Source organism: Oncorhynchus mykiss, chromosome 15, assembly GCF_013265735.2.
Source record: "Oncorhynchus mykiss isolate Arlee chromosome 15, USDA_OmykA_1.1, whole genome shotgun sequence".
Classification (NCBI taxonomy): Eukaryota; Metazoa; Chordata; class Actinopteri; order Salmoniformes; family Salmonidae; genus Oncorhynchus; species Oncorhynchus mykiss.
This window is the reverse complement of record NC_048579.1, coordinates 17,443,926-17,465,432: the sequence shown is the minus strand read 5'-3', so window position 1 is coordinate 17,465,432 and position 21,507 is coordinate 17,443,926. Positions and strand designations below refer to the sequence as shown.

Below are 21,507 nucleotides of genomic sequence, written 5' to 3'. Positions count from 1 at the left end.
TACTGAAGAGAGACAACGCCTTGTTGTGGATGGAACAAAGACAACGTTTTCCAGAGATTAAAACAGTGGCCGAAACAAACATGGCAGGAACTTAAGTGTAAAATCATACAGAATACCTTAACACCAACCTCTTGACATGCGTGCAGGTCTTGGGTTCCGAGCGGGCACTGCCAGTTGGGTTGATGGCCAAGGGGAGATCCATCAGAGGGTTCCGTCCAAAACGGAAAGTGTAACTTTCACAGGCCTCCACTCCAGGGAGCTGCAGGCGCGCACACAGAGATAATGAAAAATAAATATTTTGTAACATTTAAGTGGTTTGAGAGTTTATAATGACCAAAAGTTTTAAACTTAATTTAAACACTCAATAGTACATTCCAGGTTTCCATTATGATGCGTAAGTGGATATATTGAACTGTTTTTCCTACAGGTAATTTTTTTAAAGAAATGTCTTACACCACTTAACCTTCGATTGAAAAAGTGCTTTCATAATCAACTGAAAAGCCAGATTCTAAAATAGTGTCTGATGGAGAACCTCCAGTGCCTGTGAAAAGCCTTTTCCGTCAAAGCACTTAATGGAGTTGAAGCTATTTTTTATTGGTGCTTTTAACGAAAATGTTTCTGTTTGCCCAAACCAATGGCAGAGGAGAAGAAAATTCTAACTGGGTTAGCTACAGTGCATTCGGAAATTATTCAGACCTGTTCCCTTTTTCCAAATTGTTACATTACAGCCTTATTCTAAAATGGATTAAATAAATGTGTTCCCTCAATCTACACACAATACTCCATAAAGACCAATCTCGAAAACAGGTTTTTAGAAATGTTTGCAAATGGATAAAAAATATGAAACACCTTATTTACATAAGTATTCAGAGCCTTTGCTATGAGACTCGAAATTGAGCTCAGGTGCATCCTGTTTCATCATCCTTGATGTTTCTACAACTTAATTGTGATAAAATCAATTGACTGGACATGATTTGGAAAGGCACACACCTGTCTATATAAGGTCCCACAGTTGACAGTGCATGTCAGAGCAAAAACCAAGCCATGAGGTCGAAGGAATTGTCCATAGAGCGCCGAGACACGTATCTGGGTAAGGGTACCAAAACATTTCTGCAGCATTGAAGGTCCCCAAGAACACAGTGGTCTCCATCATTCTTACCTGGAAGAAGTTTGGAACCACAAACTTTTCTTAGAGCTGGCCGCCCAGCCAAACTGAGCAATCGAGGGAGAAAGCCCTTGGTCAGGGGGTGACCAAGAACCGGGTGGTCGCTCCATAGTTCCTGTGTGGAGATGGGAGAACCTTCCAGAAGGACAACCATCTCTGCACGACTCCCCCATCAGGCTATTATGGTAGTGGCCAGACAGAAGCCACTCCTCAGTAAAAGGCACATGACAGCCCGGTTGGAGTTTTCCAAAAGGCACCTAAAGGACTCTCAGACCATGAGAAACAAGATTCTCTGGTCTGATGAAACCAAGATTGAACTCTCTAGCCCGAATGCCAAGTGTCCTGTCTGGAGGAAACCTGGCACCATCCCTACTGTGAACCATGGTGGTGGTAGCATCATGCTTTGGGGATGTTTTTCAGTGGCAGGGACTCTGCGACTAGTCAGGATCGAGGGAAATATTAACGGAGCAAAGTACAGAGAGATTCTTGAAGAAAATCTGCTCACCTTCCAACAGGACAACGACCCTAAGCACACAGCCAAGACAACGCAGGAGTGGTTTCGGGACAAGTCTCTGAATGTCCTTGAGTGGCCCGACCAGAGCCCGGACTTGAACCCGATCGAACATGTCTGGAGAGACCTGAAAATAGCTGTGCAGCGACGCTCCCCATTCTGTTTGAGAGGATCTGCAGAGAAGAATGGGAGAAACTCCCCAAATACAGGTGTGCCAAGCTTGTAGCGTCATACCCAAGAAGACTCAAGGCTGTAATCGCTGCCAAAAGTGCTTCAAAGTAAGTAAAGGGTCCGATTTTTTAAATTTTTTTATTATGGGGTATCATGTTTAGATTTTCAGGGGGGAAAAATGATTGAATCAATTTGTGAATAAGTCTAACGTAACAAAATGTGTAAAGTCAAGGGGATTGAATACTTCCCGAATGCACCCACCTAAAACGTTCTACTCTCTCTTGCCATCTCTGCTCTTACCGATTCCACGATCCTGGTGACGGCAGTGACAGTGAATCCAAACAGGTCCTCTCCCTTCAGGTAGACAGGGAACAGTTTCAGAGTTCCAGACTCGTTACGCCGCTCAGCCACAGGCTCCAGAATCTTGTCCCAGACAGCTACAACACAACAAACGGGATATTTAGGGGTGAGGTCAATAAGGTCATGTTCATAAGGCACTGACTAGCTGGACATTAAAACTGACAGAGAGGGACTACATGGACATTTTTTGTTGCAACCCCCCCCACCCCCCCTAGGTCTATTTCTAACCCCACCACGCACCCTTACCTTTGGGTGAGGCGCCGGTGAGCACCAGGTCATCGTAGCCCTGTTCCATCACCCGCACCACAAACTCCGGCCGGCCCTCGTTCTCCTCCACCAAGCACAGGTAGCGGCAGCGGCGGTTGCCGTGACGAGTGCTCCAGTAGATGCGGCTGGCCTGGTAGCCCACGGGGAAGATGGCATTGGCCGAGTGGAAGGCGGCCATCTGCTGGGGAAGCAGCTGACCCACAGTGTGGAACACCAGGCTGCCCACACGGAACGTGTGCCGGTGCTCGCCACGCTGCATGATGCTGGCCATCTGCCGCGCCTCATCACGCTGCACGTAGACACGGCGGAACACTGCGAAGCAGCGCAGCTCGTGGTTAGTGGCGGGTGCCACGGCCCTGTCGCTGCCGATGCCCCGGGGCCGGTGCAGGTGGCACAGCATGGTCTTGTCCTTGAAGAAGGTGCACTGGGCCTTGAGAGCGCATGTGAAGTGGTAGGCATTGGCACAGCGCAACCGGTGGCAGCGGCTGGTGGCGCCCGTCTGCTGGCAGTAGGCACAGCGCACCGCCATGCCCCGCCGTAACGCCAGCTCCACGTTGATAAGGGCGCCTGCCTGCGTCTCATATACCTCCGATGACCACAGTGCGCAGTTAAGGTGCACCCACAAGTCTAGGTCCAGGTTGAGGAGCCGGGCGGGCCCGTCCGTCACACCGTCGCCCTCCTCGTGGCAGAAGCAGCAACGTCGAAGGTCGCGGGGAAGGGGATCAGGACGCAGAGAGGCGCCCAGCTTCCTCAGCAGCTTGTCCATCTCGTCCTCACCGGGCAGAGAGGAAAGCAGGGTTCTCCTAGTGGGAACCACAATGTGTACGCTCCACTTGCGCCAACGCAGGCCCTTCCAGCGCTTGTGGTGGTACGGCGACATATCACCTCCCCCGCTGGCTGAGTGGACCGCCCTGGGCCTTTGCTTGAACTTGACCGTCACCTTGAGAGTGTCCGGCTTGGGTTTCTCAGAGGGGAAGGAGATGGGATGGGGACTGGAGGGGGGCGACTGTTTGGGCTGCAGCTGGGCCAGGCAGTGGACGTCCAGTGTGGACATGTTGTTACTATACTGGTGGAGCACCTTAGACGGGCTCTCTTTGACCGACGACTCAGGCAAGAGAGGAGACATGTTTGGCTGCGAAAGAGAGTTTACTCATTAGGAATCCAATGCAAATTCCTCTCAGCAATGGCATCTTTGGTCATTGTTAGACCATGTTAAAATATTTTGACTGCGCTTAAATGAACACATAAATCCACTCATTCTCCATGCAATCCAACCCATTATAAGAATACCAACGTTCATTCACATTTTGACAGCTGGATTATTTTTTTAGGGACACACTTCTCCATGACTTTGGCGACGTCGCTTTGTACGTATAAATATGTGAGGCTCTCTGGGAGGCTGCTCTCTGATTACATGTACCATCTCCTGTCGTTGAGCAAGGTACTTAACCCCCTTACAGTTAGGCAACTGTATCAAACACGTAGTCAACCCTCAGTCTGGAGAGCTACTGCGTGTGTAGGCTTTTGATAAAGCCCTGCTCAAACACATCAGAACCCGTTTATCAAGGTCCGGTTGAGCAGGTCATTTCTAAAATGTGTTTTGTTGGAGGGGAATAAAAGCCTGCACACCTATTAGGCTCTCCTGGAGAATGGTTAACCACCCTTGATGTATAACATTTCACAGCTTTTGAAATAATTTCCTCATTCAATATATCAAAGATCAAATGGCTATGGTAGGCCATTTTCTAAAATAAATGCTTATAGTTTAGTCATATTTCTCTTAGAATTGTTTACTTTGCAGGCTGACTAGCATCTATCGAATTGCAATGTCCCATACATCCAAATCAACAGTGAAGTGAATCATTCTTTCTAAAATAATATTTTAAATTAAACATGAAACATCATGGCCTTATTTGCAAGTGTCGGTGGGACATGACGGTGGGACATTTTTTGGGACATGACGAAAACATTATATGCTAATAATAGCTAAACACTTAGACTCTTATGGGTTAAGCCGGGGAGCTAAGCTATATGTAATTGTTTTAGTAAGGTTCATTTTGCTATTTTATTTAGAATTTTAATACCCCTTGAAGTTAAAAAATAATACAGTGGGGCAAAAAAGTATTTAGTCAGCCACCAATTGTGCAAGTTCTCCCACTTAAAGAAGATGAGGCCTGTAATTTTCATCATAGGTACACTTCAACTATGACAGACAAAATGAGATTACATTGTAGGATTACAAAATTACATTGTAGGATTTTTAATGAATTTATTTAGCAAATTATGGTGGAAAATAAGTATTTGGTCAATAACTAAAGTCTCTCAATACTTTGCTATATACCCTTTGTTGGCAATGACAGAGGTCAAACGTTTTCTGTAAGTTTTCACAAGGTTTTCACACACTGTTGCTGGCATTTTGGCCCATTCCTCCATGCAGATCTCCTCTAGAGCAGTGATGTTTTGGGGCTGTTGCTGGGCAACATGGACTTTCAACTCACTCCAAAGATTTTCTATGGGGTTGAGATCTGGAGACTGGCTAGGCCACTCCAGGACCTTGAAATGCTTCTTACGAAGCCACTCCTTCTTTGCCCGGGCGGTGTGTTTGGGATCATTGTCATGCTGAAAGACCCAGCCACGTTTCATCTTCAATGCCCTTGCTGATGGAAGGAGGTTTTCACTCAAAATCTCACGATACATGGCCCCATTCATTATTTCCTTTACACGGATCAGTTGTCCTGGTCCCTTTGCAGAAAAACAGCCCCAAAGCATGATGTTTCCACCCCCATGCTTCACAGTGGGTATGGTGTTCTTTGGATGCAACTCAGCATTATTTGTCCTCCAAACACGATGAGTTGAGTTTTTATCAAAAAGTTATATTTTGGTTTCATCTGACCATATGACATTTTCCCAATCTTCTTCTGGATCATCCAAATGCTCTCTAGCAAACTTCAGACGGGCCTGGACGTGTACTGGCTTAAGCAGGGGGAAACGTCTGGCACTGCAGGATTTGAGTCCCTGGCAGCGTAGTGTGTTACTGATGGTAAGCTTTGTTACTTTGGTCCCAGCTCTCTGCAGGTCATTCACTAGGTCCCCCCGTGTGGTTCTGGGATTTTTGTTCACCATTCTTGTCATAATTTTGACCCCACGGGGTGAGATCTTGCGTGGAGCCCCAGATCGAGGGAGATTATCAGTGGTCTTGTATGTCTTCCATTTCCTAATAATTGCTCCCACAGTTGATTTCTTCAAACCAAGCTGCTTACCTATTGCAGATTCAGTCTTCCCAGCCTGGTGCAGGTCTACAATTTTGTTTCTGGTGTCCTTTGACAGCTCTTTGGTCTTGGCCATAGTGGAGTTTGGAGTGTGACTGTTTGAGGTTGTGGACAGGTGTCTTTTATACTGATAACAAGTTCAAACAGGTGCCATTAATACAGGTAATGAGTGGAGGACAGAGGAGCCTCTTAAAGAAGTAGTTACAGGTCTGTGAGAGCCAGAAATCTTGCTTGTTTGTAGGTGACCAAATACTTATTTTCCATAATTTGCAAATAACTTCATTAAAAACCCTACAATGTAATTTTCTGGATTTTTTTTCTGTCATAGTTGAAGTGTACCTATGATGAAAATTACAGGCCTCTCATCTTTTTAAGTGGGAGAACTTGTACAATTGGTGGCTGACTAAATACTTTTTTGCCCCACTGTATATGATAAAATACATTTTGGGCTTACTGCTATTAACCCATACAAACGAATGGAACAACAGATAGTGTGAAGGAAATTTGTTCTGAACTGTCTGTCCTATAAATCTGAGAGATCAGTCAACAAATATATATTTTTATTATGCTAATTTGATTTTTGCGGGGGGGGGGCATCAACAATATGTTTTGAATTGGCTACCTAGTTTAGAGGCTAGGCCTAAATGCTGTTGCAATGCCGACTGTCTTGCTCTACTTGAGCAACGGCCCACTCGTCTTGCACAAATGCAGGTGATGCTCACAAACACACTAAAGTGTCATTCTGAACCTGTCGATTTTTATTCCTTTGATAAAATGTGCCAGAATGGGGCCTCTCGGGTGGCGCAGTCGTCTAGGGCACTGCATCGTAGTGCTAGCTGTGCCACCAGGGGCTCTGTCGCAGCCGGCCGCGACCGGGAGGTCCGTGGGGCGACGCACAATTGGACTAGCGTTGTCCGGGTTTGGGAGGGTTTGGCCGGTAGGGATATCCTTGACTCCTGTGGCGGGCCGGGTGCAGTGCACGCTAACCAGGTCGCCAGGTGCACGGTGTTTCCTCCGACACATTGGTGCAGCTGGCTTCCAGGTTGGAAGCGTGCTGTGTTAAGAAGCAGTGCGGCTTGGTTGGGTTGTGTTTCGGAGGATGCATGGCTTTCGACCTTCGTCTCTCCCGAGCCCGTACAGGAGTTGTAGCAATGAGACAAAATAGGAACTACTAACAATTGGATACCACGAAATTGGGGAGAAAAGGGGGTAATATTTTTTTTTATGTGCCAGAATAAATTACATTAACGAGTTCCCTGCCAAAATATTAAGATTTATTTTATTTTTCCAGACCTGGAAAAAAATTGCGTTTTTCTTCACAGTACACATTTTCTCCATACCATACTGGTATCAGTGAGGTTCTCTCAAAAAGCTAAGAGAGCAAAAGATAAGTGTTGAGTACAGTTAGATACACACCTTACTGTCCATGGCTTTAGATTGTGTGGCAGTGGCGTGGAGGACGAAACAGTTATGGCTACAGAAGACCATGCTGCTCCCCGCATGGTTCGGTCTCTCCTGTGGAAAACAGATACAAGTCAGCACCATGGACATTAGGCACAAAAAGGAAAAAAAATCTCAGTGAAACAGGCAGGTATTAACAACCTGTGCAATTAGAAAAAAATTTTGTTTTCCGTTGCAAAACGTTTTGCCTTAATGAACACGGCCCAGGTCACAGACAAGGCCACTCTGCCTGAACATGCATGAGACACACAGTCCGGCACTGTCCGGAAACAACTACAACTACCCCATATGCACTCCTGAAAGTGATCCTACATATGGGAACCTATTGATCAAAAAGCCTGCTGTGCCACAGCCATTGTGTTGACGCCATAAAGAGTCGGGACATTTGCATAGTGTGTGTGGGCTGGCAGGAAGAGGAGAAAGACATCAAAGGTAACTCCTGATTTAAACAGCCTTGCATTTACATTCTCGACTCCTCCCGTGGTAAATAAGGAAGTGTGTCGTGGCAGTGGTCCCTCGGGGGTTAGGCAGTTAACCTGGTAATTGTTCTGGGGCGGATCGTTACTTTCCCAAAGGGAACGGGAATTAGCATAATAAGGCAACCGTTTTCTACGTACCCCCCAAGGGAGGACTTGAGGCAGGTCGCATGCTTTGAAGTCCTCAAAGTATACTTTAACCTCAAGCTCTTGAGCTCTTTATATGGATGGTAAATGATGACCTGAATTTTAATAACGCAAAAAAAAAAAAAAAACTGTCAATCCCAAAGAGGGGTTGATAAATCTCATTCCTCAGCAATCAAACTGATACTGAAGGAATGACTTTCAGGCTTATACAATTCAAATTACTAAACGTGTTCATATTAACTAACAATACTTTTGGGGATCCCGAATGTGGCAGCAGTCTAAGGCACTGCATCTCAGTGAGAGAGGCGTCACTACAGACCTTGGTTCGAATCCAGGCTGCATCACAACCGGCCATGATTGGGAGTCCCATAGGGCGGCCCAGCATCGTTAGGGCTTGGCCACCATTGTAAATAAGAATTTGTTCTTAACTGACTTGCCTAGTAAAATAAAAATACTTGCTTCAGTCGAGCAACAACTGATCTGGGGCTTACCTGTTTGCTGCAGGGTAGGTCTTTGGTGGACTTTCGGACTCCGTTTCCCAGAACCAGCACCTTGCAGTTCCAGCACCACTGGGGTTTAGGTCCGTCTCCCCTGGCAGACGGACCTAAAACACAAACAACTCAATCAAACTGACCAACATTGCAGAACACTTAAATGTATTAAACAACAAAACATGCAATTTCAACCTCAACTTGTCAATCAAAACACCTGGGTGAAAGACAGGTGAACAAGAACAAAACAGACCGCTAGTATGATTGCATTTGGGTCATTTCACATGGCTTCTTCAAAATCAATTAAGACAACCATATTATACTTTGAAAGTCTGGAACCGAAGACCTAACAGGTTCATCATCCCCAACCATTAGGGGATTTCATTAAACTTCAAATCTCAGACATGATCAATAAAGGCTAGATAGGACTATCAGAGAGCTCTGGCTCACACACAGACTAGTGTTTCCATGTTTCCATTTCCTCTTTGTTCAAAATCTTTTCTAAACAGACAACTGTTTGTATGGAAAGTAATAGGAAAATCAGCAAAAGAAAGTTCTTAAACTTAAAGGTATGGTTCCACCACAATTTAACTAGCTCTGTGGACCAGAAACACCTATTTCTCCCATCACTATCAGTAGTTTAAAGTTGCATTGCTGGTGTGTACTGACCAGCGCTGGTAGGTGGCTGCTGGCTAATTCCGGGATGAGTGGGCGGTCCGGGGGGTCTCAGGAACCTCATAGCGGGGGGCTGCTGGGAGAACATGGCCGCGTGGTGGGGGTCCACACCCTGGGTCTGAGGCACCTTGACTCCAGCCAGCAGGGCCAGGGAGCTACGCTCAGGGCCGCGGCTCACCTCGTAGCTAACGGGGATGTTCACACACAGCAGGTCGGCTACCGCAGCCACCATGCCAGGGATGTTCTACAGGTCCGGAAAGGGTCAGTGGGGTCAAATAAGTTCATAGCCAGTGGTGGTCAATACAAACAGCCTTATACGAGACAACCCATTTTGTCCATCTTGCATATGGTCTGGCTTGGTTACCCAGTAGTTATTTAAATGTACAGTTGAAGTCGGAAGTTTACATACACCTTAGCCAAATAGATTTACATTCAATATTTCACAAATCCTGACATTTAATCCTAGTAAAAATTCCCTGTCTTAGGTCAGTTAGGATCACTACTTTATTTTAAGAATAATAGTAGAGTATTTATTTCAGCTTTTATTTCTTTCATCACATTCCCAGTGGGTCAGAAGTTTACATATACTCAATTAGTATTTGGTAGCATTGCGTTTAAATTGTTTAACTTGGTTCAAACGTTTCCGGTAGTCTTCCACAAGCTTCCCACAATAACTTGGGTGAATTTTGGCCCATTCCTCCTGACAGAGCTGGTGTAACTGAGTCAGGTTTGTAGGCCTCCTTGCTCGCACATACTTTTTCAGTTCTGCCCACAAATTTTCTATGGGATTGAGGTCAGGGCTTTGTGATGGCCACTCCAATACCTTGACTTTGTTGTCCTTAAGCCATTTTGCCACAACTTTGGAAGTATGCTTGGGGTCATTGTCCATTTGGAAGACCCATTTACGACCAAGCTTCAACATATCCATAATTTTCCTCTCTCATGATGGCATCTATTTTGTTAGGTGCACCAGTCCCTCTTGCAGCAAAGCACCCCCACAACATGATGCTGCCACCCCCGTGCTTCACAGTTGGGATGGTGTTCTTCGGCTTGCACACCTCCCCCTTTTTCCTCCAAACATAATGATGGTCATTATGGCCAAACAATTCTAGTTTTGTTTCATCAGACCAGAGGACATTTCTCCAAAAAGTACAATATTTGTCCCCATATGCAGTTGCAAACCGTAGTCTGGCTTTTTTTATGGCGGTTTTGGAGCAGTGGCTTCTTCCTTGCTGAGTGTCCTTTCAGGTTATGTGGATATAGATACTTTTGTACCCGTTTCCTCCAGCATCTTCACAAGGTCCTTTGCTGTTGTTCTGGGATTGATTTGCACTTTTTGCACCACAGTACGTTCATCTCTAGGAGACAGAACACGTCTCCTTCCTGAGCGGTATGACGGCTGCGTGGGCCCATGGTGTTTATATTTGTGTACTATTGTTTGTACAGATGAACTTCAGGCGTCTTCAGGCGTTTGGAAATTGCTCCCAAGAATGAACCAGACTTGTGGAGGTCTACAACAACAAAAAAATTCTGAGGTCTTGGCTGATTTTACTTGACATTATGGGAAACTCAAAAGAAGAGGCACTGAGTTTGAAGGTAGTCCTTGAAATACATCCACAGGTACACCTCCAAATGACTCAAATTATGTCAATTAGCCTATCAGAAGCTACTAAAGCCATGACATAATTTTCTGGAATTTTCCAAGCTGTTTAAAGGTATAGTCAACTTAATGTATGTAAACTTCTGACTCACTGGAATACAGTGAATTATAAGTCAAATAATCTGTCTGTAAACAATTGTTGGAAAAATTACTTGTGTCATGCACAAAGTAGGTGTCCTAACCGACTTGCAAAAACTATAGTTTGTTAACAAGAAATTTGTGGAGTGGTAAAAAATGAGTTTTAATGACTCCAACCTAAGTGTATGTAAACTTCGGACTTCAACTGTATGTATGTCTACTGCTATTTAGAGTCTAAGATCAGAGCAACTATAGTCGTCAAAATTGCTTGTTTACAATTGCATTTAACCACTCACCTCCGCTGCGACCGGATTCAAGGTGATAGCTATGGATACCAGGCCAGCTTTGGAGCAGGAGGGAGCCGGTCTGAACTGGGACCCGAAAAAGGAGCTTGAGGGTTCAGTCTTGACCTCTCGCTTAATCTCAGTCCCTGAGGGGAAACAACCAGACAATCTAATATTACAGAGAAACTAACACAAATTATGCTTGTACAACACTGGCCTGAGAATGATTATTAAAGATATTTACCGATATAATGGCTACCATTACTAACAAGAAAAACTTCTTATGACTCAACATAACTATAAAATAACATGGGGAGCCCCTCAGGGGTGCGTGCTTCATCCCCTCCTGTACTCCCGAGCACAACTCCAACACCAATGAGACAGCCTATAGGGAGGTCAAAGACCTGGCAGTGTGGTACCAGGACAACAACCTCTCCCTCAACATCAGCAAGACAAAGGAGCTAATCGTGGACTACAAGAAATGGAGGGCAGAGCATGCCCCAATTCACATCGACAGGGCTGTAGTAGAGAGGGTCGAGAGCTTCAAGTTCCTCAGTGTCCACATCACTAAGGACCTATCATGATCCAAACACACCAACACAGTCGTGAAGAGGGCATGACAATGCCTCTTCCCCTCCAAGAGGCTGAAAAGATTTGGCATGGGCTCTCAGATCCTCAAAATTCTACAGCTGAATCACAGCTTGACAATTGCTTGACATCCAACCGCTACAGAGGGTAGTACATAACTGGAGCCGAGCTCCCTGTCATCTAGGATCTCTATACCAGGCGGTGTCAGAGGAAGGCCCTAAAAATGGTCAAAGACAACCAAGTCATAGACTTCATAGGATGCAACAAGTCTAGAACCAACAGGACCCTGAACAACTTCTACCACCAAGCCATACGACTGATAAATATTTGCATTGACTCATCACATACACTGCTGGTACTGTTTACGATCTGTCACTTTATTCCTAGTTATATGTACATATCTACCTAGTACCCTGGCACAGTGACTCTGTATTGGTACCCCTTGTACACTGATGAAATTAAATGTTCCATATGCACAAAAAGCTTATTTCTCTCCAATGTTGTGCACAAATTTGTTTATATCCCTGTTAGTGAGCATTTCTTCTTTGCCAAGATAATCCATATCAAGAAGCTGATTGAAAAGCATGATCATTACACAGGTAGACTTGTGCCTGGGATAATATAAGGGTCATGAAAATGTGCAGTTTTGTCACATGCCACAGATGTCTCAAGTTGAGGGAGTATGCAATTGGCATGTTGACTGCAAGAACGTCAACCAGAGTTGTTGCCAGTAAAATCTTTGAAATTGTTGCGTTTATATTTTGTTCAGCTTATATATTGCCAAGATATCATTACTCATTGTGTATCTATTAATGTTGTACTTTTCTATTTTCTTTCTCTCTGGATTGTTGGGAAGGGCCTGTAATTAAGCATTTCACTGTTAGTTCACACCTGATGAATAAAATTGTATTAGATTTTTGTAGCTCTTGTTCAGTCAGGAGTGAAAATTGTATTTGTGATTCTTACCTTTCCCGCTGGCGCTAGGCAGCATGGGAATTACAGGGGAGGAGCAAGGGGAGGGGGGCTCCTCCTTGACATTTGACAAGTCGGGGTAGCGGCTGATCTCCACGCCGACCACACTCTCGGGGGACGAGGAGGGGACGAAGCTATCAGGGGTGTCCCTGTCCGCACAGTGGTCCTGGCTCCTGGGATGTACACAGAATCAGGGAAACTAGTTCAACCACTGGGCTCCTTCACGTAACCAGGTCAGGGCAGTACAGCTTGGCTCGGCTCAGTAGTGCAGAAGGGTATAAATCTGTTTAATACTCCACTCTCCGTTCAGAAGCTAAATTACAGTTACTCGCTCAAACCAGGTAGGAACTATCCTGACTCCCATTGGAGGACTTGCAAATCCACATTTCAAAGGCTCACCTGAGTTCCTCCTGGTTGTTATGGGGTGGTGTGGGGAGCGAAGCGGGGACATCCACCGTCTTGGGCCCCTGGGTGTTGGCATGGGCCAGCAGGTCTTTTTCTGTTCGGAACGCTGTAGGTAGCTGCTTGGCTTTCAGGCCTATAGGGAGAAAGTAAAACATTTATTGTTCCTTTTATTTTCAGACCTTAGAAATGTGTCTTTTTCCATTGCAATCCCAGTAGTGATTCTTTGATGTATAATTTTATATCACTATTTAATTTTAGCTATAATATTACTACAGCATTACATCTCCAAAGAAGTGCGACTGAGGCGCAGAAGATTTAGAAAATGTTACGTCCCACTTTACCATCATGGCCACCCAAGATGGCAGCTTTCCTGGTAAGATCCTCGGCCGTGGCGAACCCGTTGACCATCTTCTGCCTCGCCACAGGGGGCGGCGTGGAAGGGAGTGACGCTGGAGGGGTGGGCGGGTTGCTCAAGTTGTTCTGCTACAAAATGGCAAATCACACAACATCGTAACTGGATCCAACTAGGGAAATGTGTTTTAGTATACAGGAGCATTCAACAAATGTGCGGCTATCTATTTTATTTCCTAGGAACAATGTTCCTTTTCCTATCCTATACCTTTTTCTACACTCCACCTGGGAAAGGGATGGATGTGCATACAGTAGTGATCTCTCCTCACCTTGTAGATGAGCTGGGAGTAGTAGTCTGACACGCCGCCCAGCGAAGCGCTGCCAAAGGATCCTGACAGGCTCTTCTCCCCGTTCAGCTGCCCGCTGCCGAAGGGGAGAAAGTGAGCAAAGTTGACCACCATCAGGGGCTCTATCAAGGGCAGCAGGGAAAGCTGCTGTGGGGGTGGAGGAAGAGAGGAAGGATGGTTAGTGAGAGCAGAAGGGACGCTGTACGTGGTACTGTATTTTAAAGGCTTTCTCACTGCTTATACAGTGCCTTGCGAAAGTATTCGGCCCCCTTGAACTTTGCGACCTTTTGCCACATTTCAGGCTTCAAACATAAAGATATAAAACTGTATTTTTTTGTGAAGAATCAACAACAAGTGGGACACAATCATGAAGTGGAACGACATTTATTGGATATTTCAAACTTTTTTAACAAATCAAAAACTGAAAAATTGGGCGTGCAAAATTATTCAGCCCCCTTAAGTTAATACTTTGTAGCGCCACCTTTTGCTGCGATTACAGCTGTAAGTCGCTTGGGGTATGTCTCTATCAGTTTTGCACATCGAGAGACTGAAATTTTTTCCCATTCCTCCTTGCAAAACAGCTCGAGCTCAGTGAGGTTGGATGGAGAGCATTTGTGAACAGCAGTTTTCAGTTCTTTCCACAGATTCTCGATTGGATTCAGGTCTGGACTTTGACTTGGCCATTCTAACACCTGGATATGTTTATTTTTGAACCATTCCACTGTAGATTTTGCTTTATGTTTTGGATCATTGTCTTGTTGGAAGACAAATCTCCGTCCCAGTCTCAGGTCTTTTGCAGACTCCATCAGGTTTTCTTCCAGAATGGTCCTGTATTTGTCTCCATCCATCTTCCCATCAATTTTAACCATATTCCCTGTCCCTGCTGAAGAAAACAGGCCCAAACCATGATGCTGCCACCACCATGTTTGACAGTGGGGATGGTGTGTTCAGGGTGATGAGCTGTGTTGCTTTTACGCCAAACATAACGTTTTGCATTGTTGCCAAAAAGTTCAATTTTGGTTTCATCTGACCAGAGCATCCCAGGTGGCTTGTGGCAAACTTTAAACAACACTTTTTATGGATATCTTTAAGAAATGGCTTTCTTCTTGCCACTCTTCCATAAAGGCCAGATTTGTGCAATATACGACTGATTGTTGTCCTATGGACAGAGTCTCCTACCTCAGCTGTAGATCTCTGCAGTTCATCCAGAGTGATCATGGGCCTCTTGGCTGCATCTCTGATCAGTCTTCTCCTTGTATGAGCTGAAAGTTTAGAGGGACGGCCAGGTCTTGGTAGATTTGCAGTGGTCTGATACTCCTTCCATTTCAATATTATCGCTTGCACAGTGCTCCTTGGGATGTTTAAAGCTTGGGAAATCTTTTTGTATCCAAATCCGGCTTTAAACTTCTTCACAACAGTATCTCGGACCTGCCTGGTGTGTTCCTTGTTCTTCATGATGCTCTCTGCGCTTTTAACGGACTTCTGAGACTATCACAGTGCAGGTGCATTTATACGGAGACTTGATTACACACAGGTGGATTGTATTTATCATCATTAGTCATTTAGGTCAACATTGGATCATTCACTGAACTTCTGGAGAGAGTTTGCTGCACTGAAAGTAAAGGGGCTGAATAATTTTGCACGCCCAATTTTTTAGTTTTTGATTTGTTAAAAAAGTTTGAAATATCCAATAAATGTCGTTCCACTTCATGATCGTGTCCCACTTGTTGTTGATTCTTCACAAAAAGGTCGCAAAGTTCAAGGGGGCCGAATACTTTCGCAAGGTAAGCACTGAACAGGATCAAAATTAGTTCTAGAAATTGAATGAAAACATTTGACTGTTATTAATGACCTTTTTGGGGGGTGTAATAACTGAAGTTATTTTAACCTAACGTTATATGGTTATCAAAAGTGTAGTCGAGGCGTAGGCAGTCTAGACAAAATGCAGCCTCTGGAATTTTTTGGCAAACATTTTATTGTGCCCCTGTGAAAGGTTCACCAATGCATAACCCATGGTATATCTCATCATAATTTGAATGACATACAATTTCTTTCTTTTATTATTAGTCAACTAACTATTAGATTTTCCATTTAATATTCGGTTTATGCCTTCCACAAATGTTGAGTGATTATTTTTTTTAATCCACGGACCATTTAATTCCACCTAAATGAAAGTAATTACATATTAAGATCAGTGATTTATGAGGTGTGCTAACAGAAAATAAACACCCACATTTGTACCTAAGCAACTGCAGAGAAAGAAACTTTCATCTATAAAATCAGCAGCCTGAGTGCTAATCTGCACATAGCGGCACCACACACGTGAAATATTTAATGCCATCAATCAAAATATGGAAATATGTACTAAATAAAACTCTTGTTTTATGTTTCGGACTGGGAACATGACCAGACCAATCAACACATTCAATCAACACACAATAGCTAATCGGCACATTCAACACTGTTCGGTGGCTGACTACTATTATCTGTACCTGTTTGAGCTGGGTCATCAGAGTGTCAGTACTGGAATAACCAATCGGCTTCTCCTCTTCCTCCTTCTTCCTCCTCTTGTAGCGCGATGGTGGTTTCTCCACGCCGTTTTTATGCATCAGTTTGTTGCGTTGCTGCTTCCTCTTGCCCTGCTCCGGCACCGAGGGTTCTAGTAGCTCGGTGCTTTCTGTCAGCTGACTGCGCCGGGGAGTCTGGGAAATTACAACGAGACAAGGTTGGTGAGCTACTATTACACAACAAAGAGTTTTCATTAGGAATGTAGTACTGTATAGCAATTGCTTAGCCAATTTTGTACCCCAATATTTCGATTTCAGATAGAACATGCAGTAACCTATGCTATACTATAGTGACTGTGGTCTTTCCCTTCTCACCATGTTGTTGGCGGTGAAGGCCGGCCTGGCAGTGGCTTTGCGGTCTGATGAGTCCTCCTGCTCTGAGCTCAGTTTGTCACAGGATATCTGCTGTGTGGGAAGGGTCTGGTTGGCATTGGCGCCGGGTGGGGGCGTGCTCTTGTTCTTCAACAGGTGCTTAAGCAGCTCGTTCCCTGTGTCGCCACCTTTGGCACCGTGGAGTGGCGAAGAAAACCCCCCCTCGCTTCCCTCCTCCACCTTTACTGTCCCGCCAGCTCGGGGAACGTGCTGCAAGGCCGACCCCTCGTTGGCCGCCTCGTCCCTTCTGCACTCAGTCTCTATGCTCTCCAACTTGATTTGGAGGGTTTCGTCAAACAGGGGAGCCCGGTCATTCTCAGAGCCCATGCTGGAGCAGCCACCCTGGGCTAAGCTGCTGCCTGAGAGCTGCCTCTCCAGTTCTGTGGAGGGGGCCAAACCAGAGGACCCCACTGGGAGGAAAAGATCGGACAGATCCTGCTCGCAGGGAATGCTGAGGCTCCGGGTGGATGAGGTGTCAGACCCGCGGGAGGGCGTCAGTGGGGAGCAGCGGTCTGAGTGGGGAGTGGACGGGGTCTTGACAGAGTCTGTGTCGTCGACCGAGTCTCTCTTCTTCTTCCTGTTCCTCTTCTTCTTGACCTTCTCCTCTGGGATGATGTTGGAGTAGAGCTGGATCAAGGACTGGCCTGAGCCGGGGTAGTTTGGAGGCAGGGGGGTGGATGAGTCCATTCCGAACGGAAGTCCCTGTCCCTCGCCTCGACTCCCACCCTGGGGCATCATCCCAGGGCCTCTGAATCTGGCGGGACGGGGCAGTCCCGAGGGGAAGTTGAGCCCCTGCAGCATGGGGTTTTTAGGACAGAAATTGGGACCCATCTCGGGACCACCAAAAGCCCCAGTCTTGGGCATAGGCCTGCGCTCGTCCCCCAGCATGAAGGCACCGTTGCTCTGCTGGGGGTACATGGGCCCTAGCTGCCCCTGCTGTGGTGGTGCTTGTTGTTGAGGTCTAGAGGGCTGCATGAAGTCTTGGGGCAGATCAGTATTGTAGAATGGCATGTGGGCCAGGCTATCCCCACTTGGGTTAGTAGCTCCGGGGTCGTGTGGGAGCCCAGCGGGACCCATACCCAGGCCTTGCTGCTCCATCTCCAGCCGCTGCTGCATGGCCCGGTGCCTGTCTACCTCCTGCATCAGCTGAACCCGCTGTCTCTCCTGCTGCTCCCTCATGCGGTCCCGCCTCTCGCGCTCCTGGAAGCCCTCGCTGAATGGATTGTTATCATCAAATTTCACAGCAAGGCTATTGCTGCCACCACCACCACCGTTACCTCCGCTGGCTCCCTGGGTTCCTGCTCCTTTGCCTGCAGGTGTGGCTTTTACTCCGGGCACCATTGAGGCTGATTGAGGCTGAGGCGGAAGTTGGGTCTGGGGTGGTAACTGGGGCTGGTGCAACTGGGCAGGGCTGGCGGGGGGCATCTGAGCTGGAATTCTTGGACCCGGGCCTCCCATCGGTCCTGGGGTTCCCCCAGGGTGCCAGCCTGGCACATTGGGCATACGGGCAAGGTTAGGCTGGCTGGGGTGGGTCTGCATTGTCATCATGGGCTCCATCATGGGCTGGCCCAAAGGGGGCCCCCTGGGCATTATAGGGGCAGCATGAGCTGGCATCCCTGGCATCATAGGAGCCTGTAGACTTAGCTGTTGCTGCTTGACACGGTACTCCTCTATCAGCTCTGCATGGTCTTTCTGCTGTTTCCGAATCTACCAGAGAGAAACAGCACAAGAGGAAAAAAAACAATAAGAGAAATGTGAGCAGACTGAAGGTTATCCCACCCAATTCTTCACAGTGCAAGATGGTAGAGACATTTTTAGGCACTGCTTTTCTATACAGTCCAATTAGAACTGGTATTTACCTGACAATCACAGAAAGAACAGTGATCAAATGCTATTTTCTGTTACTTATTCAAAATACCTCCATATAATACGTATCGATACAGTAAATGTTTCCATGATTCCACAAGAAATCTGATTGAACCATTACGAAGTAAATACCAGGTAAATAGCTTAACCTCTTGAGTGTAGGGGGCAGTATTTTGATGTTTGGATGAAAAACGTACCCAAATTAAACTGCCTATTTCTCAGGCCCAGAATCTAGAATATGCATATAATTGTCCGATTAGGATAGAAAACACTAAAGTTTCCAAACCTGTCAAAATATTGTCTGTTATTGCAGGCGAAAACCTGAGGAAAATCCAACCAGGAAGTGCTGTTTTTCCTGAAACCTCTCCCTGTTCCATTGCATGCCTTCCCTCCATTTAAAGGGATATCAACCAGATTCCTTTCCTTATAGCTTCCACATGGTGTGAACAGTATTTAGACATAGTTTCAGGCTTTTATTCTGAAAAATGAGCGAGAAAGATCACATCGCGTCATTGGATGGCTGGGTGCCAGCAGAGTTTTGCAAGCGTGAGCAGCTTGGAGCAGACATTTTCTCTCTCACTCCAATTGAAAAAGCTACAGTCCGGTTGAAATATTATTGATTTATTTGTTGTAAAAACAACCTGAGGATTAATTATTTTAAAAAGTTTGACATGTTTCTACAAACTTTACGGATACTATTTGGAATTTTCGTCTGCCCCGTCGTGACCGCTCGAGCCTGTAGATTTCTGAACATAACGCGCCAACCAAATGGAGATTTTTGGATTTAAAAATAATCTATATGGAACAAACGGTACATTTGTGTAACTGGGAGTCTTGTGAGTGCAAACATCTGAAGATCATCAAAGGTAAGCGATTCATTTTATTGTTTTTCTGACTTTCGTGACCAATCTACTTTGCTGCTAGCTGTTTGTAATGTTTTGTCTGCTGAGAGAGATGTCCTAACATAAACGCTTGGATAGCTTTCGCCGAAAAGCTTTTTTGAAATCTGACACGCCAGGTGGATTAACAACAAGCTAAGCTGTGTTTTGCTATATTGCATGAGTGGAGGATGTGGGTTAACTTCACAGAATAAATCATGCCTTTGTTCTCCTGTGGTGTTTGTCTCGCGGCCTTGCCACATTTAAAAGGTCACGGAAGTTGGAAATAATTAGCAAAGGCGCCATTTGTTTTGCTAAGAAAAGGTCAAAAGGTTTGTTTTCGAGCTCAATGTTTCCCTTGATTCTCAAGAAACCAAACAGTTATTTAAAAGTAGCAGCTGTTTTTCAGCAATCAAGCTTTGTGTGCTGCTGAGGAGGAGGGTTAAGCTTGTCAAAATTGAGGGGACAGAAATACAAAGCAAAGAGTTGATAACTGAGCCGACATCAAGAGTTTAATTTCAAGAGAAAATTGATAAGATGGAATCCAACATGATGTGGGAGCTAAAGACCAAAAGGCCCAAGGAAAACCCTAAATTAAGCCCTCAAAGATGGAGAGAATCTATGTACAAAGCAAGTCCTGTAGGCTTTAGTTATCTTATCTTGATTATTGTCCTGGTATATGGTCAAGTGCTGCAAAGAAAGACCTAGTTCAGCTGAAGCTGACCCAGAACAGAGTGGCACGTCTTGCTCTTCATTGTAATCATAGGGCTAATATTAATACACAGCTCAAAAAAATAAAGGGAACACTAAAATAACACATCCTAGATCTGAATGAATGAAATATTCTTATTCAATACTTTTCTTTACATAGTTGAACGTGCTGACAACAAAATCACACAAAAATGATCAATGGAAATGAAATTTATCAACCCATGGAGGTCTGGATTTGGAGTCACACTCAAAATTAAAGTGGAAAACCACACTACAGGCTGATCCAACTTTGATGTAATGTCCTTAAAACAAGTCAAAATGAGGCTCAGTAGTGTGTGTGGTCTCCACGTGCCTGTATGACCTCTCTACAACGCCTGGGCATGCTCCTGATGAGGTGGCGGATGGTCTCCTGAGGGATCTCCTCCCAGACCTGGACTAAAGCATCCGCCAACTCCTGGACAGTCTGTGGTGTAACGTGGCATTGGTGGATGGAGCGAGACATGATGTCCCAGATGTGCTCAATTGGATTCAGGTCTGGGGAACGGGCGGGCCAGTCCATAGCATCAATGCCTTCCTCTTGCAGGAACTGCTGACACACTCCAGCCACATGAGGTCTAGCATTGTCTTGCATTAGGAGGACCCCAGGGCCAACCGCACCAGCATATGGTCTCACAAGGGGTCTGAGGATCTCATCCCGGTACCTACTGGCAGTCAGGCTACCTCTGGCGAGCACATGGAGGGCTGTGCGGCCCCCCAAAGAAATGCCACCCCACACCATGACTGACCCACCGCCAAACCGGTCATGCTGGAGGATGTTGCAAGCAGCAGAACGTTCTCCACGGCGTCTCCAGACTCTGTCACATGTGCTCAGTGTGAACCTGCTATCATCTGTGAAGAGCACAGGGCGCCAGTGGCGAAATTGCCATTCTTGGTGTTCTCTGGCAAATGCCAAACGCCCTGCACGGTGTTGGGCTGTAAGCACAACCCCCACCTGTGAACGTCGTGTCCTCATACCACCCTCATGGAGTCTGTTTCTGACCGTTTGAGCAGACATGCACATTTGTGGCCTACTGGAGGTCATTTTGCAGGGCTCTGGCAGTGCTCCTCCTGCTCCTCCTTGCACAAAGGCGGAGGTAGCAGTCCTGCTGCTGGGTTGTTGCCCTCCTACGGCCTCCTCCACATCTCCTGATGTACTGGCCTGTCTCCTGGTAGCGCCTCCATGCTCTGGACACTACGCTGACAGACGCAGTAAACCTTCTTGACACAGCTCGCATTGATGTGCCATCCTGGATGAGCTACACTACCTGAGCCACTTGTGTGGGTTGTAGACTCCGTCTCATGCTACCACTAGAGTGAAAGCACCGCCAGCATTCAAAAGTGACCAAAACATCATCCAGGAAGCATAGGAACTGAGAAGTGGTCTGGTCACCGTCTT

General features: G+C 45.9%; 1 protein-coding gene across 1 annotated transcript in view; it reads right to left on the bottom strand.

Annotated features, from left to right (window-relative positions):
• The window catches only part of LOC110490933 (histone-lysine N-methyltransferase 2C), a 228,806-nt gene that overhangs the window by 7,530 nt on the left and 199,769 nt on the right, over positions 1–21,507 (bottom strand). Inside the window, exons 42-54 of the mRNA XM_036945610.1 lie at positions 16,561–18,324; positions 16,171–16,380; positions 13,661–13,825; positions 13,322–13,463; positions 12,975–13,113; positions 12,570–12,748; positions 11,028–11,161; positions 8,988–9,237; positions 8,319–8,431; positions 7,160–7,258; positions 2,454–3,606; positions 2,148–2,284; positions 117–259 (exon numbers count right to left, since the gene is read on the bottom strand). Coding sequence (XP_036801505.1) covers positions 117–259; positions 2,148–2,284; positions 2,454–3,606; positions 7,160–7,258; positions 8,319–8,431; positions 8,988–9,237; positions 11,028–11,161; positions 12,570–12,748; positions 12,975–13,113; positions 13,322–13,463; positions 13,661–13,825; positions 16,171–16,380; positions 16,561–18,324 — 4,628 coding nt within the window. The remainder of the gene's footprint in view (positions 1–116; positions 260–2,147; positions 2,285–2,453; positions 3,607–7,159; positions 7,259–8,318; positions 8,432–8,987; positions 9,238–11,027; positions 11,162–12,569; positions 12,749–12,974; positions 13,114–13,321; positions 13,464–13,660; positions 13,826–16,170; positions 16,381–16,560; positions 18,325–21,507) is intronic.